Source organism: Panthera tigris, chromosome B1, assembly GCF_018350195.1.
Source record: "Panthera tigris isolate Pti1 chromosome B1, P.tigris_Pti1_mat1.1, whole genome shotgun sequence".
NCBI lineage: Eukaryota > Metazoa > Chordata > Mammalia > Carnivora > Felidae > Panthera > Panthera tigris.
Window position 1 is genome coordinate 79,137,293 of NC_056663.1, and position 27,352 is coordinate 79,164,644.

Genomic DNA, 27,352 nt, shown 5'->3' on the forward strand with positions numbered 1-27,352 from the left:
TTATGTTGAAGGACTAGCCCAAGCCTCAAGTGAGCTGCAGTCTACCCCTGACCCTACCAAGTAGAAACCTTGTGCATCTGGACAAGGTATTAAGCTCTTGGGATCTCCATATCATCATCTGTAATATTTCTATGCCAACTGGACAGGTATCTGATACAATTACCTCTTCTGGTTCTTGTGAAAATCTAAGCAGCTAAAACCACAACACTGGCGGCTGGAAGCCTAACAAGCCAATTTATTAATCTGAGTACCTACCATGTACTGGATATTTTAAGTCAGGCAAAAACCACTGCCACAAAGCTTACATTCTGAGAAAAGCAGACAGATACACATATAAAATATATCAGGTGATATGGGCTCTGGTGTATAACAGGCAGGCAAGGGGGAGAAAGAATGGGGAAAGAGTGCCAACTGAAACACTGTGGTCAGAAAGGCCTCACCTTGTGGCGCCTGGGTGGCTCAGCTGGTTAAGCGTCAGTTGGCTAAGTGTCCAACTTCAGCTCAGGTAACGATCGCTTTGTGGGTTCGAGGCCTGCATCAAGGTCTGTTCTGACAGCTCAGAGCCTGGAGCCTACTTCAGATTCTGTGTCTCCCTCTCTCCACCCCTCCCCTTCCCATACTCTGTCTCTCTCTTCCAAAAATAAACAAACATTACAAAAAATTTAAAAATATGCCTTCACCATTTGATTGTCCTATTAAAAAAAAAGGCCTCATACAGCAAAGGGCTGAAATGTAGAAGCATGTTACACATTATTGGCCACAAAAAAGAGGAGCCCAATGGGGTCCAGAGCTTCTTTTAGAGGTGACTGTGGAGATGGCTTCATATATGTGAACATACTAAAAACCACTGAATTGTACACTTCAAATGGATGAATCAAATAGTGTGTGAATTATAATTCAACAAAGTGAATTATATCTCAATAAAATAAAATATACCAAATAAAAATGTATTAACCAAAGGCTCATGCATACGTAACTGCACCACAGTCTTCATAGAGTGAGATGGAAAATAGCTGCCCTTCATAGAGGATTACAAAACTCACAGCAAGCTGTGGCATCTGTACTAGTTTCGCACTTACATCGTGCCTGCCCCTCCATCAGCCGACCCCTCCTCTTCTAGGTGCTGGTGAGGTGGCAGGCTTGGGCAAACCTGCTCTGTATCCCAGGTCACAACTGGCTGGAGGGACAGGCACCAGATCCAAGAGCAGACAACTGACAGGGGGGTCAGTGACCTCCCAAGAGTTGTTGCCAGACAACCTCTCCCCAAACAAGGGCAATATCATAGGATGCTGACTTAAAAATATGGAAATACTCAGATGTACAGTGGAGGACAGTGAGGCTGCTAGAACACTTAAGAGAAGCAGCCTGTGAGTGAGCCAAAATTTGAAGGAAGCGGAAACTATGAACAAACAGAACTGATGGAAGTGGATAAAAGGAAGTCAAGATGGTGGACACAGAACAACCTAGACTGTGAAGACCAGCTGGGTCACAAAACCTTTTGTTCAAATTAGACTGCTCTGGGTTTCCGGTGGACTTTCTGGTTCTGGTCTCTAATTTATTCCTAGCGCACCAAGCTGAAGGCAGTATCTTTGCTTTAGCTTTCTCAGCAAATCTTAGAAGCCATGGAGTCCTGCTAACTTTCCTTTGGCATCGCTCACCCTTTGGTGCTCTCTCCCCCTCCAATTGCTCTGCCACCAACCTGGACCACAGTCCCAGTTCTGAAAGTAAGCAGGACAGCCCTCCACAGTCTTTCCTGGCCCCAGGTTCTCCCTGATCCATAAAGGAGTGCCTGATTATTTTCCCCTTTAAAGAGCACATCTCTGTATTTCCTACTCCCAAACCACAACTGTTTCTGTTTTAAGGCAGAAGTTCTGTTTTTTAAGGCACACAGTTCTGTTTTAAGGCAGAAGTTATTTCCACCTTCATCCTTCCCATAGACCCTAATAATTTTCCACTACATTCCAAATAACCTTGGGTATTCAAGACGTTCCCCCTTCCCAAAAATTTCTATCCCTCCCATCAGCCCATCCTAAGTCAATGCTACCTTCTCCATGGAGCCTTTTTAATTATACCATGTATCCATGAAGGCATCTCTTCTTAAAATCTGGTGAGAAAACACAGCACTTAATTCCACAGAAACTTTTGTTTCATGTTTGTTTCCATAACTAGAGTGTAAATTCTAATAAGACAATACATTATATTTTTGTAGCTCTCTCTCATTCACTAAGACCAATAACAACAGAGTTCACATTAATAGTGTTCAGTGAAGACCTATCGATTGAAGTTGATAGAGAAACACGATTGAGATCCTAAACTGTTTTTGGTTGGTCCAGAAAGTGTCTCATTCAACAGGGATTCCAATCTTCTCTTCCCTTGCCTTCCTCAACAACCCTTTTCCAGACTCCCTTGCAGTGAGGGGAAGTCACATGAAAGCAGAGGCCAACAGGATATAAGTAGAAGCTAATGGGAGGTTCCTGGGAAAGCCTCTGATATACACTTTGCTTCCTATTACTTCTTCCTCTTCCTGTTCCCCTAGAAAGGGGGGTGTCATGGCTGGGCCATACTGTAACCATGAGGAAATGGCCAAGAAATCTGTAGAAACCTCAGTCTTGACAACCAGCCAGCAACCACATACTATTGACTTACTTTGTGAGAAAAAAAATACCAAGGGGTGCCTAGGTGGCTCAGTCGGTTGGGCATCCAACTCTTGATTTCAGCTCAGGTCATGATCTTAAGTTTCCTGGGTTTGAGCCCTGAATCTTGTTCCTCCGCTGTCAACGCAGAGCCTGCTTAGGATTCTCTCTCTCCCTCTCCCTCTGCCCCTCTCTGCATGCATACACACACTCTCACTCTCTAAATAAATAAACAAACAAACTTAAAAAAAAAAAACCACCAACTCAGTCAAGGTTTGTCTACTGGCTTTTCTGTTACACACAACCAATTGTTACTCGTGCATTGCTTCTCAAGACACAAGCAGGACGTGGGGCACCTGGGTGGTTCAGTCAGTTAAGCATCAGACTCTTAATTTCTGCTCAGGTCATAATCTCACAGTTCCTAAGATCGAGCCCCAAGTGGGGCTCTGCACCGACAGTCAGGAGCATCCTTGGGATTTTCCCTCTCTCACACGTGTGCTCTGCCCCTCCCCCACTTGCTCACTCTTTAAAAAAAAAAAAAAAAAAAGACATAAGCAGGATAAATACAGCAATATAAACCAAAGACAAAATACACAGCAAACAGCCACAGAAGCTAACTCACAATGTACTACACACACATCCATATACGTAACATCCCTACCTATATAAGCATAAGAAAAGAACAACAGGGCAGTATCTATGTGCGGTGTTTATAACACCAAAAGTATAGCTACTCCTTAAAATACCTTATCCACAGCTTGACAAAGAAAACCCTAACGTTAATGTTTTCAAAAAGAGCTGTTACTTTTTGATAACATGGCACTGATATTCCTATAGCCAGGATCCCTTCCTGTTTACAGTCAAATGGAATGGGATGCCTTGCATTTTTCTAGGAGAAATTAAATGAGAAGTGATGCTATGAACACAGAACATCCAGAGTAAGTTTCAAAGGTTTCACATGAACTGGTTATGTAAGAAAAAATTTTAATAAGGAAAAATATGACATTCTGTTCTGCTTAAAATAACAAGTACTTCTAATATCACAGCTTTGGTTTTGCTTAAGTAAGATGTTTGCTTGTATTTTATCAGTACTTTCTGGGAATTTTTTTTAAGTTCTTATTTTAATCACCCAGTGTTCATCACAACAAGTGCCCTCATTAATCCCCATCATCTATTTAACCCATCCCCCACCCACCTCCTCTCTGGTAACCATCATTTTATTCTCTATAGTTAAGAGTCTGTTTCCTGGTTTGTCTTTTTCCCCCCCTTTTCTTCTTTTGTTTCTTAAATTCTACACATGAGTGAAATCATATGGTATTTGTCTTTCTCTGATTTATTTCACTTAGCATTATAATCTCTAGGTCCAAATCTGTGGTTGCAAATGGCAAGATTTTTTTACGTTTTTTTTTTTTTAACGTTTATTTTTGAGGCAGGGAGAGACAGAGCATGAACGGGAGAGGGTCAGAGAGAGAGGGAAACACAGGATCTGAAACAGGCTCCAGGCTCTGAGCTGTCAGCACAGAGCCTGACGCGGGGCTCAAACTCACGGACCGCGAGATCATGACCTGAGCCAAAGTTGGACACTTAACCGACTGAACCACCCAGGCATCCCTTTTTTTTTTTTTTTTCTTTTCTTTTTTGAGACAGAGAGTACAAGCAGAGTAGGGGCAGAGAGAGAGAGGGAGAGAGAGAGAATATGAATGAATCTCAAGCAGGCTCCACACCATCAGCACAGAGCCTAATGTGCAGCTCAAACCCACAAACCATGAGATAATGACCTGAGCTGAAATCACGAGTCACATGCTTAACCAAATGAGCCACCCAGGTGCCCCGTTCTTTTTTATAGCCAAATAATATTCCATTGTCTATACAACACACATTTCTTCTTCATCCATTTGTCAATCGATGGACACTTGGGCTGTTTCGATAGTTTGGCTATTGTAAATAATGTTACTATAAACATAGGCGCACACGTATCCCTTTGACTATTTTTGTACTCTCTGGGTAAATACCCAGTGGTGCAACTGCTGGGTGGTAGGGTAGTTCTATTTTTAACTTTTTGAGGAACCTCCCTACCTTCCAGCATGGCTGCACCAGTTTGCATTCCCACCAACAGTGCAAGAGGGTTCCCTTTTTCTCCACATCCTTGCCAACACTTATTGCTTGCACTATTGATTTTAGCCATTCTGACAGGTGTGAGGTGATAGTTCATTGTTGTTTTAATTTGCCTTTCCCTGACGAGGAGTGAGGAGTGATAAGCATCGTTTCATGTGTCTACTGGCTACCTTATGTCTTTAGAGAAATGTGTGTTCATTTCTTCTGCACATTTTTTAATTGGATTATTTGGTTTTGGGGCATCGAGTTTTAGAAGTTCTTTGTATTTTGGGTACTAAACTATCACATGTGCCATTAGCAAATAGCCTCTCCCATTCCACAGGCTGCCCGTTAGTTTTGTTGATTGTTTCCTTTGCTGTGTAGAAGCTTTTTATTTTGATGCCGCCCCAATAATTTATTTTTGCTTTTGTTTCCCTTGCGGCAGGGGACATACCTAGAAAAAAGTTGCTACAGCCCATGTCAGAGAAATTACTGCCTATGCTCTCTTCTAGAATGTTTGTGGTTTCAGGTGTCACATTTAGGTCTTTAATCCATTTTGGATTTGTTGTTGTGTATGGTGTAAGAAAGTGGTCCAGTTTCATTCTTTTACATGTTGCTGTCCAGTTCTCCCAACACCATTTGTTGAACAGACCATCTTTTCCTGTTGGATACTTTTTCCTGCTTTGTCAAAGATTAATCAAGCGCATAATCGTGGGACTACTTGGGACTTTTTTAAAGGTATAAGTTTGAAAGGATTTTAATATTTTTTAGGGACCCGGTTCTATTATAAATCTAATAAAAGAATGTACAAGTTGTACTGTGCAGCAAAATTGCTATTTTTGTCTTTTTCCTGTTACTTTTCATTATGTGAAACAAATTAAACACGAACACCCTATCTTCACACATATGTAACAGTGAAAATTCACCCACACTATCTCTACATGGAGACAGACTAAAATAACAACAACAAAAAACTGTATACAACTTTCAGCTTAAGTAGAAACAAACATTGACAATAAAAAGTCAACCAAAAGAAATGCACACTTCTGACAGTAACCACCCTGAGCTTTCTTTCCATCTGGAGACAGTTTGAGGCCCTCCGGAGAATTTGAATGCTATCCTAACTGCACCCTAACTCCTCATAAGCCAGTCTTCAGGCTCCAAACGTTTATCAACTGTGAAAGCCAAAACAACTTTCTAACCAGATTGTACCACCTCTGACACTATACAAAGTTACAAAAGGCACTTTCTGTCTCACATCAGTGGCTCAGAAACTGGACAGGAATGGAAGGCTCTGGATTCTCACATTCTTATCTGTGTCTTTACTGGTGTCACGTAACCTCTCCAGACTTCAAGGACTTCCAACATTCCAGGAGCCAGACAGGCATTTACTCACAGCAAGTTATTAATCCAAAAACCTAAGAACCAGGCACTATTCTAGGTACTGGCAAAGGATAGAGAGAAGATACCACCACCCTCGAGGGGGCTGAAAGTGTACTGGAATCCAGCATGTGAGCAAGGTTAGGGGCAAAGCTTCCAGAACGTTCAGTTTTTATTAGACCAGTAGCGGCAGATGAATGGAAATCCCAACCACAAAACAATGTCACATCATCTTGATTCAATTCATTAACTTCCCTACTTCAATTTTAATGAAGCATCAAGAGGAAGAGCTTTCATTCGGGTAAATTAAATGGTTAAGTCTCAAATTTTTCGCTCATTCACATCTAAGTTTTCAAGGTACACAATTATGATGTAAGCACCATGAAAATGGTTTCAAAAGGGGAAAAAAATCACCCTTTAAATATGATTCCCACATTTACTTGTTCATTAATACTGCAAATAAACAAATTCAAAAATGACTTCAGGGGCACCTGGGTGGCTCAGTCGGTTAAGCGTCCGACTTTGGCTCAGGTCATGATCTTGCGGTCCATGAGTTTGAGCCCCTCGTCGGGCTCTGTGCTGACAGCTCGGAGCCTGGAGCCTGTTTCAGATTCTGTGTCTCCCTCTCTCTCTGACTCTCCCCCATTCATACCCTGTCTCTCTGTCTCAAAAAAAAAAAAAAAAGTTAAAAAAAACTGACTTCAGGGGCACCTGGGTGGCTCGGTCGGTTAAGCATCCGACTTCGGCTCAGGTCATGATCTCACTGCCCGTGAGTTCGAGCCCCGCGTCGGGCTCTGTGCTGGCAGCTCAGAGCCTGGAGCCTGTTTCAGATTCTGTGTCTCCCTCTCTCTCTGCCCCTCCCCTGTTCATGCTCTGTCTCTCTCTGTCTCAAAAATAAATAAACGTTGAAAAAAAAAATTTAAAAAAAAAAAAAAAACTGACTTCAGTGTAAACGCAACACTGTAAATGAACGTCAAGAAACCAACAGACAGGACAAAGCAGATATCTTAGAGGCCACTTGGGATGTGTTTCCTCATTTTTAGAATACAGTGGTCAGGCATTCCTTCCAGCTCCATGGCAAGAGTTAGGAGACCAGGACTTTAACTGAAATTCACTAGATTAAAGATTAAAAAGCCCCAAAGTATTTTTTAAATTAACTACAATGTCTTTGTCTATGGCTCTGGACAAAATTCTTTTTAATTTTTTTTCTAATGTTTATTTATTTTTGAGAGAGAGAGACAGAGACAGAGAAACAGAGTGCAAGCAGGGGAGGGACAGAAAGAGAGGGAGACAGAATCTGAAGCAGGCTCCAGGCTCTGAGCTGTCAGCACAGAGCCTGATGCGGGGCTAGAAGCCATGAACTGTGAGATCATGATTTGAGCCAAAGCTGTATGCTTAACCAACTAAGCCACCCGGGCACCCCTGGACAAAATTCTTAAACTTCTGGAGAGCAAGTTCCTCATAGATGAACCAGGAAAAAATCTATTTCAGGGTAAATACATTCAGAATACCATCACCAAAAAGGATGAAAATACATCCACAAAGAAAAGAAATGGTCATTACTTGTGAAGAAAATAAGAGGGTCATTACTTGTGAAGAAAATAAGAGAGCAATACAATTTGGGGCATGAAATAAGCAACAAGTTTAAGCAAGGAGGCATTACTGGCATAAACAGTAAAGCATCCATTTCACAAAACATGTCTTTCCCTTTAAGGGAATAAATCCTCCAGATCTTTGGAGGTCTCTCCAGGTCTCTGCTTATCATGGTAAGACAGAGAAGCTGAAAATGGCAACCCTAGCAAGCTGTCAGGACACAACAAACCCACACACCCTTTGGATCATTAACCATAACATTACTTTTCAAATTCTGCTTTGGTTAAAGAGCAAATGACCACAAGCTTTTTCATTTCTTGTAAAACAAATAGAATAGTATAGCCACTGTTCCAGATCATCTAAAAATGACTTCCTTTCCTGCGACTTTTAATAGCTTAAAGGAAGTTCTATCACCTTCATAGAAAACTTTTTAATTTCCTAAGTGCACTTTGCAAACGTAACTGCTCCCCCACCCCATGTCTTTACACAAGATAATACTGTAAATAAGGCTTGTGAAATTCTGTTATCAATGGCAATAATGTATGCTCTTCTAGAAACTAAAGGCTTCACAGTCCGTGTGCAACTGGCAGGGGGCACATACCTTTCTGGGTAAGTGCCCTTGGGCAACGAACTCAACCTATGAAAACCCAGCTTCTTAAGTTGCAAATGGTATTTACTATAAGAATGAGCACCAGGGCACCTGGGTGGCTCAGTCAGTTGAGCCTCTGACTTCAACTTCCACTTGGGTCATGATCTCACGACTCGGCTTGTGAGTTCAAGTCCTGCGTTGGGCTCTGTGCTGACAGCTCAGAGCCTGGAGCCTGCTTCGGAGTCCGTGTTTCCCTCTCTCTCCCTCTGTCCCTCCCCCTTCCTCCCTCCTTCCCAAAATAAACATTAAACAAAATTTTTTTTAAAGAACGAGCACCAAATAAGACTGTGACAAGTAAATGCTAACCCATGTGAAAAGCTTATATAGCTATTCACTAAGTGCTAAAAAATTAAATAAAAACCTATTATCCGCTACTACAACCACAATTATTATTATTCTTAGAAACTTATAAATATGTTTTAGTACATCTCAGATAATGTTTTCGAAAAGCTCAACTGATAAGTAGATTATGAGGCAAATTAAAACAAAATTTATTATCTCCAACTTAAAACAATAGTAATCTACTCACTGCTATTTTAAATTGAAGATATTTTATATGCACCTTCATTTAAACAAATCCAACAGCTAAAAATGGATATTCACATCCACATGCCAAAAATAGGTTAGGAGATGACTATTCATTTTAAAGGAATCATCACTGATCCCTCCTAAATAATAAGCATAGTTTAGTCACATGTAAAATATGATTAGATTACACACACACACACACACACACACACACACACACACAAGAACACACACACACACACAATAGAAGCCCACAGAGCTGAATACGTATCAATTCCATTCCATTCCAACTTTTCTTCCTAATATAAATTCTCAGTTTTGGTACACATGTCATTCAAAAAGGTGCCCTCCAGCACCTTCCAAAGGTCAAACAAATGCTCACCGATGCCACTAGCTTCCACCATGGAACCCACTCCCGCTCCGTTCCTTTGTTTTGTTCAGTGAGAACTGAGGGAGTACATTTACTCACAACCCCACGTTCAGCTTTAAAGCTTGTGGAATGAAAACTTCCAAGTCACAAAATGTGAAGGTCTTTACAAAGTTGCCTCTCTGTTCTCTGGACAAAGCAGCACTTTTTAAAACCTTTTGTTCCATGATTGTCAAGGTAAATCAGTACTGCAGACACTCTGGCAGATGCTGGCAACAGGCACCAAACCATCTTACAGCAAACAAAAACCTGTTAACTGTGGTTAAGTGATACATCCGGTTTCTGGATGTCGGACCGCTCACCAATAGTTTTGCATAGACATACCAGCCTGTTAGATGATGTCAGTTAAGACAAGCAGTCAACTGTCAAAGATTTCAGAGTTCACAACATAAATATTTAATTTAACCGCCACAATTCTCCTAGACTGGCAATGAAAATAGTCCAAGTAGGTCATTTACCTCCTTTCACATCTCTGCTCTAGATACTATCCAGCATTCACAATAAAATGGACACAGGGAAAATGTTTCCATTTCCAGAAACCATCATGCAATTCAGAAGAAAATGAACTTATGTAGACAACTTTTCTACATGCTTACAGGATTATCTCAACCTTAAAATTGAGGGAATATACATGAATGGAAAGGAAAAAAATCTGCTCTGATTTCTGTTCAAAAAAAGTTTCTTAAGTTTATTTATTTTTGAGAGACACAGAGTATGAGTGGGGGAGGGGCAGAGAGGCGGGGAGGGGGGCGGGGGGGCAGGGAAAGGGAGAATCCCAAGCAGGCTCCTTGCTGTCAATGCTGAGCCTGATGCAGAGCTTGACTGCATGAACTCTGAGCTAATGACCTGAGCTGAAATCAAGAGTTGGATACTTAACTAACTGAGCTACTCAGGTGCCCCCCCCCCTTTTATTTCCTTCTTCCTTTAAAAGGAAAAAAAGAATGTAAAATTGCTCAATCCACAGTGCAAGATGAATTACACTCACAAACATCAGTTTTCCTTAGCAATACTTTATTTCTCCAAAACTAAAGAGAAGCACTGTATCAGTGTCAGAAATTTAAATTAAGCCACCAAATCACTATTTAATTTTTAAAATATTTTCTTGGATGATCAGAAATTAAAATATTATAAATATTAGCTATGCTGATCTACGCTTTTTCCACAATGATCAAAAAAAGTGTCAGTCGCTCCATACTTAGACCTTAAATGCTGGAAGGCACAGACCCCAACTACCACATTGTATCAGCAACCTTAACCTTGTACCCAGGCAAGTCACACAGACCCCAGCCTTCATTTCCACCTCTCATCTCTCCTAACCTTCTCTATTTTTGTTAAAGGGAATTAACCAAGGGACACCTGGGTGGCTCAGTCAGCTAAGCGTCCAACTTTGGCTCAGGTCATGATCTCCCCATTTATGAGTTCGAGCCCTGCATCAGGCTCTGACAGTGTGGAGCCTACTTAGGATTCTCTCCCTGTCTCCCTCCCTCCCTCACTCTCTGTCTCTGCCCCTCCCCAACTTGTGCTCTAAATCAAAAATAAACCTAAAAAAAAAAAAAAAAGGAATCAACCAAGCAATGGGAAAAAAGACACGGCAAACTTACCTGACTAGTAAGTCATACTGTCCTCATTTGTCACATAAAGTCTCTAGGTCCAGATCAAAACAGGTCTAAAAGTCACTTTCAAATATGGGAGTTCTCTTACTTATTAGATGTCTGCTTTTCTTCCTATGTTCTACACATCCCTTTGCTGTGAGCCTTAGCATCCTGGTCACAAAGATAATCACTGGATGCCTGCTTCTTCAACCCGGTGGCAGGCACATCATTCAGTTGGCCAAACTATACCATGTGCCATGCTCAGAGACTGGGCCGGTACTGACAGGGCCTTTAGGGTGGACAACCACATGTCCAGGTTTACCCGGGACGATCCCAGTTTATCCCTGTTGTCCGGCATAGTTTCACTCTTAAAAGCATCTTTAAATTTTTTTTATATTTATGAGAGACACAGCATGAGTGGGGGAGGGGCAGAGAAAGAGGGAGACACAGAAGCAGGCCCCAGGCTCTGAGCTGTCAGCACAGAGCCCAATGCGGGGCTCGAACCCATGGACCCTGAGATCAATATCTGAGCCAAATTCAGACGCTCAACTGACTGAGCCACCCAGGCGTCCCCTACTCTTAAAAGCATCTTGATAGGGACTATATATGGTCTCTCTACTTCTAAGGCAGGGTTTCTCAGCCTCAGCACAAGTAACTTTAAGCTGGATCATTTCTTGTTGTAGCAGGCTATCCTGTGCTTGCAGGACGTAAAGCAGCAAGGCATCACTGCCCTCTCCTCACTAGATGCCAGTAGGACTTCCCAGTTATGACAACCAAAACTATCTCCAAGGGGGTAGATTCATCCCTTTGAGAACAACTCCTCTCAGGAAAAGGAGTCACTGTTCTCTGCAATTACCAGGCAATAAGAAAGACGCAAGACTCGGGGCGACTGGGTGGCTCAGTCGGTTAAGCGTCTGACTTCAGCTCAGGTCATGATCTCGCGGTCCAGGAGCTCGAGCCCTGGGTCAGGCTCTGTGCTGACAGCAAGCTTTGGATTCTCTGTCTCTCTCTCTTTCTGCCCCTCCTCCGCTTGTGCTCTCTCAGAAATAAATATTTTAAAAAAATTTTTTTTAATTAAAAAAAAAAAGACGCAAGCCTTAAGCTCTCATCACCGTGCAAGAGCGCCAATCTCAGGGTGGAGCCAACTGAAGGAAATGCTAGAGATGCAAAGACAGACATGTCACTGTGGGAACCCCTGGATTCAGGTGCACCTAAGCAAGCCCTCTTCCTCAGACTTCTCTCATAGGAGCCAAGAAATCCTTTTGCTTCAACTAATTTTAATCGGGTTTCTCTCACTTGCAACTGAAGGAAGTGAATGAGGATGTAACGCATGTTTTATGTCAAAAATTCGAACTGTCAAGAAAGGAAAAGGGCGCAGATTAATTCTGAACCCTATCTTGTGCTTTCCACAAAAAGAGGACACCAACTCTAGCTCTAGGGATACAAGGGGGGAACTTCCCCACTGAACTCCTAGTCTCTCCCTTTGAAGAGCCTGAAAGTCTCTGCCCTTCATCTCCAGGCAGTGGTTTCCAGCCAGTGCAGCCAGGGCTAAAGGGAAGAGGGGTGCCATCTGCACACCCCTGCATCTGAAGAATTACAGTCATCGTAAGCATTTCTTTCTTCCGGAGATCGTTTCTTAAACTTGTTAGAACCTAAGTAGTTAGCCAGGAAAGAGGAAGGAGAGATCTTTTGAGCTCGCTGATAGTTTAATACATTCTAAATTCTCACAGGCTCTTTTCCTCCTCCTCTCTTGGACAAAGGGGTAGAAATCTAAAGGCCTAAAGTCCCTTCTCAGATGTTGCCAGAGGCATTTTCTTCTCTGTAAACATCCAAAGGGAACCATCATGATTCCATGGAGATAAAAACAGAAAAATCAGCAGTGTTTTCATTTACTTCTTAAAAAAAAAAAAAAAAAAAAAAAAAAAAAAGATTGAAGACTGTTTGAATAAAGTATTCGACTTGAAGTGCCAACACAATAAAGTCTGGAATAGAGGCACTTTCTTAATGTCCTAGTGATTGTTTATCCAGACATCTTATTCCCACCTTTTCTCCCTACCTCCAATTACCTATTCTCAGTTTAACATCCAGATTCCATCCACTCCCCCCATTTCAAACAGACTATGAAACAAAAGTCCTACAAGTCATGTATTATTTATTAACCAAAGAATGTGGTGGGGAAGAAATTAAAACACAATTAACTACGGAAAACTATCTTGCCACCCACCTCACAGAGAAAATAAATCTACTGGTAAGAACATCCTCAATGTCCTGACACAAATCTCCAAATGTGCCTGAGTGTGCACCCATCTTCTCCACCCCTTCTAGGAGTGAAGTAGATGAAAGGCGTGTCCCCCCTTCACCTGGAATCTGAATTCCATCTTCTACATTCAGAAATACTTTGTACTCTGAAATATTCCCAGAATATTCAATCCCCTCCTCTCCATTGGATACCTTCATTAGCAATGTCCAAATCTCACTCATTAACCAATACTTTGGGAGGCTCCTTTATTTTCCTCATACCCTCTGCAGTCAGGCTCCCATTCCTGCTGTGCCATAAGCTAATCTCCCAGTTATTACCAATGTCACCGTCCTTTTTTTTTTTCCCCAGTAAAACTAACATGCAGTGTTATATTAGCTTCAGGTGTACAATATAGTGATTCAACACTTCTACAGATTACTCAGTGCTCTTTAGTACAAATGTACTTTTTTTTTTAATGCTCTTTTATTTTGAGAGAGAGAGAGAGAGAGAGAGAGAGGACAGAGCAAGCGTCCACGCACAGGGGAGAGGGGGAGAGAGAGTCCATGCTGCCAGCACAGAGCCCGATGCAGGGATCAATGTCACTAACCAAGAGATCAAGTCAGAAACAACCAACTGAGCCACCCAGGCACTCCAAGACAAGTGTACTCTTAATCCCCTTCACCTGCTTCACCCATCTCCACCCACCCAGCCTCCCCCGCCCCCCCCCCCCCAACACACACTCACCTCCTCTCTGGTAACTATCAGTTAGTTCTCTATAGTTGAAAGTCTCTTGTTTTGTTTGACCAATGAACTGGCTTAATGCAATGTCACCTGTATTGCTAGAACTGGTCCTCTTTGTAAGGCGACCTTGTCTCCTCTCTCCTACTTTGTCTGTGACTTGTGCGACCCTAGCCAAATTTTCCACCTTCTCCACTTCTTCCCCCCACAATCGTTACTGCTCTCAAATCTCCCCCTCAAGCTCTTCTACCCACCCTTTAACAGTTGTGTTCCCCAGGATTTGCCCAGGCACACTGCATTCTGCGTCTACATCTCTCTCCCAGCAGGTTTGCTATCCAGTTGCATGGTGTCATTTCCTACCTATATGCTGTGTCTCCAGAATCTTTGCCTCTAGCTTTATTCCTTGTTCTTGAAATACATACTCAAAAAAGGAAGCAAAGTACTGAATGTGTCCACTGGATAGCTGAGAAGCACCTCAGCTTCAACATATCCAATCCAAAAAATGTATCCTCTCTCCATAAAACCTGTTCCTCTAGCTGGACTACCTCAGTGAATAGCACTCAACTGCCCAGGGCAGGAACTGAGGAATCCTCCTGGGTGCCTCCTTCCTCAACCCCCACACCCAATCACCCACCAAAACTTGCAGCCTCTGTATCCTGACCCCTCCTAAAGAATCAGCCTCATCTGCTACCAGAGTCTCTGGCCTAGGTGAGTGACCTCCCAACCTCCAGTTGCCCTTTCCTCAAAGGCATTCTCAAAACCTCTGCCTGAGAAACTGTTCTAAAATGCAATTCCTATGATGCCAAAGTCCTCTGCTCAAAACGTTTTCATCACTCCCTACTGTGTTACAAATGAAGCCTGAAGTCCTTACCCTCCTTCACCTGGCCCTTCTCACTCCTGCCCCTGTTGGCTCTGCAGCCCCATTGCTCTCACTGGGCAGGAGCTGTGGCCTCTCTCCCTGGCTACCAGAGCTGTCCCTCCAGCCCTATAGCACAATATCTCTCCAGTCTCCAGGCCTCTGGCATGCATTTAACTGTGCTTGGAGAATCCTTCTTCCCTACCCTCAGCATGGAAAGCTCCTAGCTTTCCTTGTGGCCTCAGCTTAGAAGTTACTACTTTCTTGAAGTCTTTGACTCCCTAGATAGTCCTCTTAACTATGGCCATAGCATCCCAATCTTACTCAACAATATGAATGACAATGCTTAATTAATCCTCCATCTGCCCCACCGGAACTCTGACTTCTGCGTGGATACACAAGATCTCTGTTCACTGTTAAGCCTCTAGCAACTTGCCCACAATAGGTGGAGTTTAACGACTTAGGATGACACTTTGTCCCCGCTGTCATGAAGTTATTATACTGATAACTTTGTCCCCGCTGTCATGAATGAAGTTATTATAGTGATAACTGTGAAAAGATTTTTAATTTTTTTTCCTATGCTTAGCAAACACATACAGGGGTCACTATGAATCAGTTTTCAAAGTACTTTAGAAATAATTAACTACTTCTAGACACATTTATGGAGAAAAACCACTATCCACATTTTACACAAGAGGAAATCAAGGCACAGAGGAGTTAAACAAATTGCCCAAGGTTACACAGTAAATCTGACATCAAAGACCATGCTCTTCAATATTTTTGCTATGCTTCCTTTGACCTGCACTTCACAAAGAAAAACAAAACTATCTGTCACAGTGACAGAAGTACCATCTGCCAGATTCTGAAATAAAAGTAATGACAGGTCAATGACACTCCACTCCCTTGTACTTCTTTGGCTTTGTCCCCAACACTTTCAAGCAAAGAGCTTCAGTAATATGCTGGATTTCAACACATTATTACAGATGGTTTCTTCTCTTTAATAAATGAGAGGCCTATATTCAGCACTATACTTCAAAATATTGTTAACCTGAAAGAGGAAAAAACACGTGTTCACAGACTATTTCTACTATCTGTACTGGGTAAGCCACAACTGTGTCCAAGTTCAACCAAAGGAAGTCAGAATGGCGCTCTTTTGATGATGGGGACGATAATAACACCTACCATAGGCCAGGCACAGTTCTGAGATCCTTTAAAATGTAACATCAGGATTAAATCATGCTACCCAGTAGGCAGAGTTCTTACGATCTCCATTTTACTAACAATGAAACGGAAAGTCAGGCACTGAGGGTCTAAGTGATTTGCCCAAAGTCTAGCAGTCTACACTGCTAAGTGGTGGAGCCAACTTTATAGTCAGAGATAAAAACACTCACCTTCTTAAAGAGTACTAAACAGCCTGTATTCAGACCTGAAGTGACATTACTCTGGCCAAACTGATTTCCTCCAGCCACACACCTCACCATGACTCGCTACCAGATGGTGATGGAATGCATACCTTGACACCCAAGGGCAGACAGTGCCCATGGGGGAACACGTCAACAAGGAAGGAGAAATCACACTCACCGTTGAAATATTAAGTAGCACAGGATTAACATCTTCCTCAGGAAACACAAGGAGGAAATTCTAGTCCAACCAGGGAGGCAGGCTTCCAGGGCAACAACACGGGTGTGATACCCGTGAAGCTTGAGACCTACATGTAAAGCGTCAGAGATTTGTGTGTGTGTGTGTGTGTGTGTGTGTGTGTGTGTGTGTGTGTGTAAAAGAGAAGGATGTCAAGCCTTCCTCATTACAAAAGCATCCCCTTGGCAAGTCTACAAATCATGTTCCTATATGAGGATAATCAAATACAGCAGGCTGTGGTTGCTGCTTGCTTTGTGTCCTGTCACAAAATACCAACCAATCCCTGCCTAAAAATCATGTTCATCTGACCTAACTAGACTGAAAGGTACCAGAGTTCTTAATGCACATCGTGTTTATGAATATTAACATCATTTTTTTCTTCTGATACCAATACAAGAAGTCTAACTTAATGAAGTGAAAAGACTTTAATTTTTGTTTGTTCTTGATTCAGACCAGCAACTGACACTTAAACTGGTTTCCTGTGATCATCCACACTAAGCTGATAATTTATCAAAAAAAATTTCACTAAGGGACTGCAAAATTCATGGGTACGTTACTTTAATTTTTTTTTATTTATTTTGAGAGAGAGAGCATATGTATGCAAGTGGGAAGAGGGGCAGAGAGACAGGGAGAGAATCCCAAACAAGGCTCTGCACTGACAGTGCAGAGCCCGACGTGGGGCTTGAACTCATGAACTGTGAGATCATGATCTGAGCTGAAATCAAGAGTCAGATGTTTAACTGAGCCACCCAGGTGCTTCTCATGGGAACATTATTTACAGATTGTTGTCAAAGCTACTGGTTTAAAGTTTTTAAAATGAATTACAATACTTTATCATTTCATACTACATAAATTCACTAATAAGTTGTGTAGCAATCAAAAAATGCATTAATATGATACATCACAGAACATCTCATGTTTTTATAGAGTATCTATAAAACGTAAATTAACAAAGTCTTTTTAAATGCCACTTGTAGGAAAAAGAGGTTGAACTAAATGAAATAGAGCTACTACATGTATCCACATGGATAAATCTCACTAATATGATAGGGGAGGGGGAGTTGCACATATAGTTTGAAAACCCTTATATAAAGTCTAAAAACATGCTATTATTTAGGAATTTGTACAGATATATTAAAGTGTCTGGGAATAATAAATGCTGGTTTGAGACAGTTGCTACCTCTTGGGAAGAGGGGATAGGTTGCTACTGGGGAGAGGCAGACAGGAACAATTTTTTCCCAACCTGTGAGGCTAATACAGAAATGTTTATTATGAGATTTTATATATATATACGTGTATATATATACACACACATATATATGCTCTTTACAGATACATTCTTCATATACATTTATGTAAATATATATGTGTGTAGCACAGTTTACATTTATTTATTTTGAGGGGGCCAAAGAGAGAAAGAGAGAGAGAACTCAAGAACACAAGCAGGGGAGGGGCAGAGAGAGGAAAAGAGAGAATCCTAAACAGGCTCCACACAGTCAGCACAGAGACCAACGTGGGGCTCGAGCTCACAAACCATATCATGACCCGAGCCAAAATCAAAGGACGCTTAACCCACTGTGCCACCCAGGTGCCCCTCTATGGTATATAGTTTTAATGAGCTAAGAACAGAGCTATTCCCATATGCTTCTCCACTAACATTTACAACCACTTATATCTTAATAAGAGAACATGTTACTTGAAAGACGATTTACACACAGTGTGCTTTCAATGAGTTAAGGACACAGCTATTCCTATATGCTTCTGCATATACATTTACAAAAACTTACATCTTAATGAAACAAGAAGTTAGTGGAAAAATGCAATATCACACTTGTAGTTATTATGAGATTCTCTGTATCTTTATATATTTCTAAATTATTTCATAATTTTGGCAAAGCAAAAAATACTAATGCCAAAATATGAGAACAAAATGAAAATTTACTCTACCAAAGGGTGGAAGGAAGGAATGGGACACAAAGGAAGAAGGAACTTGGGGGGGGGGGGGAGGGGCACAGTAGAGATTAAGAGACAGAGACTGAGGGGAAGGAAATGATACTCTTTTAAGTAGAGATCTGAACCTAACTGATCCTAAATCAACAAATCTCCGAATGTCTATACTTCCTATACAAACAAGCAACCAGTTTTATTTACAATAATCATCCTACAGGGCCTTAAATTTTCTTTCAGTCATGGTCCTTGTACTGAGCTAATAAGAACTGTCTCCCAACTAGATCATGAAGTTTACACACATTCCAGATAACCAAGATTTATCATAATCACTTCCCCTAACACAAGACCGCAGTTACACCCCATTATGGAGACAGCTAATGATTGTGGTTAAGGGTTTTAGGGTCAGACAAAAGTGGGTTCACATTCCAGCTCCTCCACTGACAAATTATGTGATTTGAACAAGCTTTCACACTGTTCTTATTCACTGCGACATACAGTCAGCAATCACTTAGAGTACGATTTATGGTAACTTTGCAGACTACCCACCATTTTTATATCCTTCATAATTCTTGCCTCTTATGACCCAAAAAACAAACAAAACCATAAGGTAGTCAAGAGCTATTAGAGTCACAGACTCAAAACAGCTTCTTTGGGGATTTGAGGATTCTTTCATAGATGACAGGATTACCTAATAGCTCTTAGGTACATCCCTCTTAGAGATGTCTCTGGCTGCCTTTTCTCATCTGGAATTTCTCATCGTGAATTTCCCTTAGCAAATACAAGCACTGTCCATTAGTTGTCAAGGTTTCCTGCAGGTTAAACACTAACATTAATGTCCTTTAAAAATATCACTGTAATTTTTAAGTATCTGAAGGCTCCATGAGATGTTATCATCTCAGTACCTGGAGCACAACTCTTTCTGTCACCTTCAACCACCACCCCCCCCCCATCAGTCCTCTGGACAGAGGCCTCCTGCTGACTGCTGGAGTCCCAGCTGCAGGTGGTTTGCTAGATTTACTGCAGCCTTACTGACACCTTCTACTTCACCTTCAAATGTTTGTGAACTGCAAATAAATTCTGGAGAATGTTTTCCCAAGATACCATTTAGCTTCGATTCATCAACTTACTTGCAAGACTTCAATATCCTGCACATTCAAACTTTAGAAGCCTTCCCAGAGTTTGTCAAATTTGTCTATCTTCTTGGTCACTGGTAATGAGGACATGAATGAATATACTCTTAGGGGTAATAAGCACTGAAAGGTTACCCAGTAGTCACTGGGTCAGAACAGACGTTTCTCAGGCAAGAAAAGGCCCTAATATTAAAACATGTGCCTACAATTTAAAGAATGACATCATACGTGTTAACATTTCACATCTGAATGCTTATTCTTAATGCTTTACATGTATTAACTTATTTAATCCAACTAGCATGCCTATACGGGGGATAGCATTATAATCTACATTTTATGGGTGACAAAACAGAGAAAAGCTAGGGGCACCTGGGTGGCTCTGTCAGTTGAGCTCATCGGACTCTTGATTTTGGATCAGGTCATGATCTCATGGTTGTAGGATTGAGCCCTACATCAGGTTCCATACTGGGTGTGGAGCCTACTTAAGATTCTCTCCATCTCCCTCTCCCCAGCTCACATGCGCTCTCAAAAAATAAATAAGCCAAACAACTTGATTAGGTTCCACCATCAGTGAGTGGTTGAGGTAAGATATGGACCCAGACAGACCAATACCATCAACTTGCACTCTTAATCTTCTATGCTACACTGTGTCATCAGCTATTTTAAAAATTAAAACACAAAATGCCTGTTTTCTCCTCTTCCAAAAGTCAACAATGCTCCCTGGTCCCCTCCAAAAAAATAAGCAAAAAAAAAAAAAAAAAAATGTGGTCAAAGGAACCCCAACAGATAAATAGGAGGACAGGGAAAACGCAACATGTCTGTAAGATACTGAGCACACCGGATGACTGACCCATAAAACATTCTAAATGAACACAGATGGCTAGTGGAGGGCTCTAAACAGAGACTATTCTAAATGGAGTCAAGGACCACCTGCAGCAAATAAGGTATTTGAAGCTTTTAAAGGCTGTCTAGGTCCATCTCCTAGCTCCAGTCAGACAGTATTTTTATAGAAAGTCTACATGCATACTGGAGACCAGCCCACTGTAGTAAAACCCCAAGAGAGAGTTTAAGACTTACCCCAGGTGATGCCCTGATTTGTCGGGGGTCCATGGTGATTTCTTTGAGGCAAAAAATACCTGAATCTTCTTTTACATTCAGGGAAAAATAATATTTGTAACTTATCAACGTTTTCAATAATATTTTGTTTCTATACTTCTCTAAATTCCACTCAATTCCAGGATCAGCATGAAATTTAGAATCACATTTCTCCATCAATATTGGGACGTGAAGTGGCAGAAAACACAATTCAAACTGGCTTAGGTCATTTAACAATATATCCAGACCTGGGCTTTAGACATAAAATAGTCTGTGGCTCCCACAGTGACATCAAAAACCCAGATGCAGTAAGCTGTCTGCTCCACACTCTTTACCTTGGCTCCACTCAGTCCTCCCAAGATGGTAGCAGCTCCAGGCCACACAACCAGATACCACAGAAGAGTAAAGAACCCTTTTGGTGAGTCTCCTCACACAAAAGGAAATCTTTTTCCCAGTCTCCAGCAGACTTCCTATCACGTCTCCATGACCAGAACTGAGAAACATCCTCATTCTGAAACCAGGTTACAAGCACAGAAAATAGGTTCACCATAATGGAGTTAAGAGTTCTGGGACCCTTAACCCTGAATGCATGTTTTTATCACTGCCCAGGTGATTCTAAAGGTCAGCTAGGATTGAAAAACACGGAGTTAGACTAATCCGCAGTGCCCTTAATCATCCTTCCCTGAGTCACCTGGGAAAAGGTAGAGACACCTGAACAAAATTCAAGCCAAAGAGAGAAAAGTAATGTTGGCTGGGCAAACAATAGAGTCTGCCCAACACTTAAATGCACGTTTGCAAAACACTTTCACACCATTTTACTCAATCCTCAGGCTGGGCTTTCTGCAACAGTCCCGTTTTACAAATAAGGAAACTGAGGCTCAGGATTACGATGTGAAATTCTTTTAAGTCTTCCAAATTTCTATATGTTTCAATGCAATAGCAACTTGGGAAATTTCCCCGAAAGGAATTATGGCATGAACTATCTGTCTGAAACATTAATGTAAAGAAAGCAAAAAAAGGGGCGCCTGGGTGGTTCAGCTGGTTAAGCATCCGACTTCAGCTCTGGTCACGATCTCACAGTCTGTGAGTTCAAGCCCCACGTAGGGCTCTGCGCTGACAGCTCAGCAGATTCTGTGTCTCCCACTCTCTGCCCCTCCCCCACTCACAGGGGCGCCCACACACGTACGCTCTTTCCAAAATGAATGTCGAGAAAGAAAGAAAACTCTGATGTTGTCCTGAAGTAAACAAAACAAAAAAGCAAGTAAATATTAAAGCAAATATTAAAATATCAAGGCCTAGGGGCACCTGGGTGGCTCAGTCGGTTAAGCGTCGGACTTCAGCTCAGGTCACGATCTCGCGGTCCGTGAGTTTCAGCCCCTGGGCTGATGGCTCAGAGCCTGGAGCCTGCTTCTGATTCTGTGTCTCCCTCTCTCTCTGCCCCTTCCCCATTCATACTCTGTCTCTCTCTGTCTCAAAAATAAATAAAGGTTAAAAAAAATTTTTTTTTAATAAAAATAAAAAAATAAAATATCAAGGCCTAAAAAAAGTACTAAAACCGAGACTTGGAAGACTGAAATTCTAGTCCTGGCTGCCATCAGCACCCTTCTCCGGGTCTGTGATAAGAGCAGGTTCACTCAGAGGGGCCCTACAGCTTAACTAACACACATCAAGAAAGCTAGACAATGTAACCTTACTAAAGAGCATTTTACATAACTATGTAAGTGCTTAATAACTGTAAGGACTGTTTGTTTAAAAAATATATTTTTTCCTCTAAAACAGAACAAGTTCGCCCAACACTGTCTAATGTAAACTTCGTGAGAAAAGCATACATAGCTCATTTCTATTTCTGGCAAATATGCTATACATTTGTATGAATCATAAGCATCTTAAACTATACAGATATCACATGAAAGGCTTACAAGAAGAAAGACTGTATTAAGAGAGGACACTGGTTATTCTAGGAGAGGCGTGAAAAAGAAAAAGGACTAAAAAATCCATTTAAACAAAGACTCCATTGAATTGGGTGAATGATCTCCAAATGTACCACAGAAGTCAATGATCCCAGACTTCTCTCTGGAGCTCCCGCCTACCCCCACTGCTGTGTCCAAATCCGCCCTGCACACAGATGTCAAATTCTGTCTCGAAACCATCTCTTTCCCATTATGTCAGCCTTTTGCTGAACACCCTTCAGTGATTCTCCACAGGATAAAGTCCACATTCCTGACCTCACTTTTACGACCCTCCATAATCTGAAACTGACCTCTCCCTTTATCCTGTTCCAAGCTGGTCTCCTCATGGCCCTCAAACACTGTGGCGGTCTAGTTTCTTTTCAGCTGTTTTCAATCTGACCAAGTTCTACAAGGTTTTATTCCTTACTTAAAACAATGAGTTCCCAAACTCCCAAGTCACATGTCTTCATTCTGACCTACAACAAACTCTTGTTTCTGGGAAAGTTAGAATACTTGCTTGTCACTGAATTTTTAACCTTTCAATATGTGTGTCTGTGTATCCTTTGTTTCTTCAAGAATTTAGCACAATGTGGGGGCACCTGGGTGGCTCAGTTAAGCGTCTGACTCTTGATCTCAGTTCAGGTCATGATCTCAAGGTTTAGTCTGTGAGCTCCAGCCCTGAGTCACTGACAGCACAGAGCCTACTTGGGATTCTCTCTGTTCCCTCTCCCTGCCACTCCCCTCCCCCCACTCACACACAAGCACCCTCTCTCTCACTCAAAACAAACTTAAACAAAATGGAATTTAGCACAATGCTACAGGTGTTCAAACATATTCCCTAGATTGAACTGAATTCAACTACAGGATGATAAACTCAAGGACAAGGGCCTTGGACTTATTACCTCTTCGAATCTCAATCCCAATATTTAATGAATCATAGATGTTAAATATTTGCTGATTGCCACCATCACTGAACCCAGCAGTAAGCCTTCAAGTCCCACAGAGCCACCTCCAACTTCTTTAAATATTTATGGAATATTCAAACATCAAGACATCAGAACTACATAAATCCAACAAGTATCTAATGCACCCAGGAGACATCTTACAGGGCAATGAAAAACAGAAATCACTTAAACTCAATTCTGAAAATGCACCAAATGCTATTTTTGCACAACAAAGTGTAAAACATCCGAAAATTTAATCAGTCTGACCTAGTTGATTGTTATTCTTTCTGCAGCAACTCCCTCCACCTCATGTCCTCCCTTCACTTCTTGGCTCTCAGATGTTATACAGAAAGGCTCAACTGGTTAGGCAAACAGCTGACCTACACTGCAATTTCCAAACACTGCAGGACCTTACCAATGCCTCGAAGAAGTAGGACAAAAGAAACTGAACACAAAAGAATTAAGTGACCTGAGCAGCTGTCATGTAGCCAGGCCCTCACAGTAAAGGTGAATTAAACTCAGGTGCCCTGACTTAAGTCCTATTGGTGCTTGTAGTCTTTGATGGGAACTAGAATTAAAATTTAAGGAGTGGGCTGGGCAAACACAGGGTCTTCCTAACTTGCCTAAAGCAAGTGAGCTAAAGCTGTAGTTTTTTTTTTTTTTTTGCTGTCTTCTGGGAAAGAATTTAAGTTAATCAGGGGCACCTGGGTGGCTCAGTTGGTTAAGTGGCCAACTTCAGCTCAGGTCATGATCTTGTGGTACGTGATTTCGAGCCCCACATCGGGCTCTGTGCTGACAGCTCGGAGCCTGGAGCCTGGAGCCTGGAGCCTGGAGCCTGGAGCCTGGAGCCTGGAGCCTGCAGCCTGCAGCCTGCAGCCTGCTTCATCGGATTCTGTGTCTCCCTCTCTCTGACCCTCCCCTCCTCCTACCTACCCAGTGTGTGTCTCTCTCTCCCAAAAGTAAACATTTAAAAAAAAAAAAAGAATTTAAGTTAATCAAACACAATGAGGAAAAAAATATACTTTCTGGGGGCTCTTACGATTATAAATTATGTTTCTTATGGTAAAGTACAAGAATCAAAAGGAGTAAGACCAGTTCACAGAAAGTCTACATTCTGGGGAGGAAGGCTGACAGCTGGCCCCCCAGATGTACCAGCTGCTGCTGGGACACCAGGCATGTGTCCTGTTGGCAGAAGAGGGAACATGCAGTCACATAAATAGCTTTCTACCAGTGGCCAAACTGGCTTTGCCATCTGCCTCTCCCCATACCAAAGCCTCCCCCCTCATCTTCCTAGCTCCAGAGGGAGCTGCTAAGGCCAGTAAGAGAGGAGAATGTACACTCCCCTGGCCACTGACCCAAGCCACAGAAAGGAGTCCTCTCCCTCACGTTCATTCACACATACACGTACACCCTGCCCTCTCCTCCCTCCTTCCTACATACTTACAGACTCTCCCTACTTCCCACCCAACACACATACCTAATCCCAAGGCACTGGACAAAAATCATCCAAATAAGCCCACACATCCCAAAGTGATGCCCAAGCTTCATTTTGCAACACAAACAAGGTCAGAGAACCAAAAGGAACCCTGGACATCATCCAAAGAAGTTGACTGACCTGCTCCCAAAATTACAGGGGTGGCTCACTAAATTCTTCCTATTAAAACTTAGTTCAACTCATTCGTTAAATGAATATTTACTGTTCCAGGCACTGTGCTGGGTTCTTGAGACAGTTTGTTCAGTAGGTTTCAATCTTAATGCAAAATTGGGGGGGGGGGGGTAGGGAAGAGGGTGATACAGGGTATTTTTCCCCAGAGTTGATATCTACAAACAAGTGTACAAGTGACTAATTCCCAAAACTGGGAATTACCGAATTGAGAAACTAGAGAAAAGATAAAGACCCCAGCAACACAGACTTGTAGAAGCTGGATACTGCCCTGTCCCCTGCCTGCTATCTTAAGAGGGCACTCAGCAGCATCCTCAGAAGGTCTATGGGCTACAGGTGTGGTCAGGCCACCCAGCTCCTCACTGGAGCTAATGCCGCCCCATATCCAACAGCATCACCAACTCGGTGTTTCAGCATGAATTTTAGCCTTTCTCCCTCCTAAAAAGAATCTCCTCGGATAATAGATATACCTACAGAGATCTATTTCTCCAGTGGCCATTTCGTAGTTTAAAAAAAAAAAACAAAAAACACACAGAGAAGAACCAGGGAGGTTGGCATGAAGCCTGACCAGGGTGAAATTCCCTATTTGCAGGCACTGCTGGTTCCAGCCAAAGGGTAGGCTGTCTGCTCCCCCTTACAAGCCGCAATCTTTGAACCCTCGCCGGCGCAGGAGGTCAAGAATGTGCGGAAAGCAGCACAAGGCCAGGTGGACTTTCTGGTTTGGCACAGGGAAGGACTCGGGACGAGATGGTCCGAAACGATCAGAAAATACCACGGTAAGAGTGTCGTTTCAGGGACTTTTGAAAAATTCAACACCCAGCAGGTTTTCAAAGAATCCCCAGAAAGTCCTCTGGAGAGGTCACGAGACAAGGCGAGTGAAACTGATGTTTCTGTTTCAGGAAAGACCGGGCAGCTTTTAGGGTGCAATCCAACCTGACCTCGGGCGGGCCGGGCAGGGAACGCAGGCACCAAGGGGTGCCGGGCTGCCGGCGGCGCGCTCCCACGCACGGCTCCCGGCTCTGGCCGCTGCCGAGGGCGAGGGGCGGGAAAGGGGACTCGCCGCCGGCTGCCTGCGGAGCCGGGCAGGAGGGAGCCCGGGGCCTCCCGGCTCCACCGGCGGCTGAGCTGGGGCGCGCGACTGGCCTTCGCGCTCCCGCAGAGGCTCCTGCCGGCCGCACCGCAGCTCGCCCGCGCCCAGGTCGCCGCTTACTTTTGGTCGCTGCGATGAGGTTCTTCCCGTCCTTGATGAGCTCCTTTATGAACTTGTTGGTCCTCTCCAGCTCCGCTTCGTGGGCGCGGATCCTCTCCCTGAACCACGGGCTGTCGAGGTAGCAGTCGCTGAACTCCAGGGGCTGCAGCCCCATGACTGCTGCGGTCCGCCACCCGCCCGCAGCGCCCTGCGGAGATCCGCGTCGGGCTTCGGGGCAGCGGCCAGGAAGTCCCGGAGAGGCGCGCGGCGAGCGCGGCGCGGACGTGTCCCTCGGAGCGGAGCCTGGCGGCCGAAGCGAGCGAGAACCGCGGCGCCCCAATCCCGGCAGCCCCCGCCGATGCCCGGGCGCCCGCGGCCCCGCCCCGCCCCGCAGACCCTCCCCGAGGCGCCAGCCGCCCCGCCCCGCCCCGCCCGGGCGCCCGCCTCCGCTCGCCCCTTCTTTATCCGCCTTCCTTCTTCCTCCCTCCCTTCCCTTCTCTTCCTTTTTCCCCGGCAGCCTCTTCCTTCTCTTCCCCACGCGCAGTTGCCCCTCCTCTTCCTTCCGAGCCTCCTCCGATCTAGAATTTCGTCCCGCGCTTCTCCTCCACCCCCGGGGCGCGTGCCCATCCCTTTTTTCGGCTCCCCCACTTGGGATGACTTCCCGCGGGCTCCCGGATGCAGAGAACTCGACCTGGGCAAGGAAGGGGAGACAGTTGCAGTCTATAATCCCCGCTCTGCCAGCGACTGCACGCAGAGGTCTGGCCTGCTAGGGGAAACGATGGACTCCTTGATCTCACTTATCCTGGGAGCGCCCCTGAGCTGTGAAAGTTTCTCGCACGCAGGGCTCGCTTTTCCTTATTCCCGTTCCCCATCTGCAGTAAAATGCGTGCTGAATCTCCGCTTTAATTGAAAGCTTTACATGAGCAGGAAGAGTTTGGGGGCCGAGAGCTTCTATTACACCCTGCTGCGTATCCACACTGAACCGCTTGGAGGGAGAGAGAGGGGTGGCTAAACCACTGAAAAGTTGTCTCTGTTGTATTCAGCAGATTAAATTTGCTTGGGTAG

The 27,352-nt window shown here is 43.3% G+C and overlaps 1 protein-coding gene across 2 annotated transcripts in view; it reads right to left on the reverse strand.

Annotated features, from left to right (window-relative positions):
- ARHGAP10 (Rho GTPase activating protein 10) overlaps nucleotides 1-26,622 on the reverse strand; it is a 322,459-nt gene extending 295,837 nt beyond the window's left edge. Inside the window, exon 1 of one of the 2 annotated variants that reach the window (XM_042983812.1) lies at nucleotides 26,309-26,622. In XM_042983812.1, coding sequence (XP_042839746.1) covers nucleotides 26,309-26,462 — 154 coding nt within the window. In that variant the 5' untranslated portion in view covers nucleotides 26,463-26,622. The remainder of the gene's footprint in view (nucleotides 1-26,308) is intronic. The other variant, XM_042983811.1, reaches the window with a different exon arrangement.
- Between the last annotated feature and the right edge of the window lie 730 nt (nucleotides 26,623-27,352).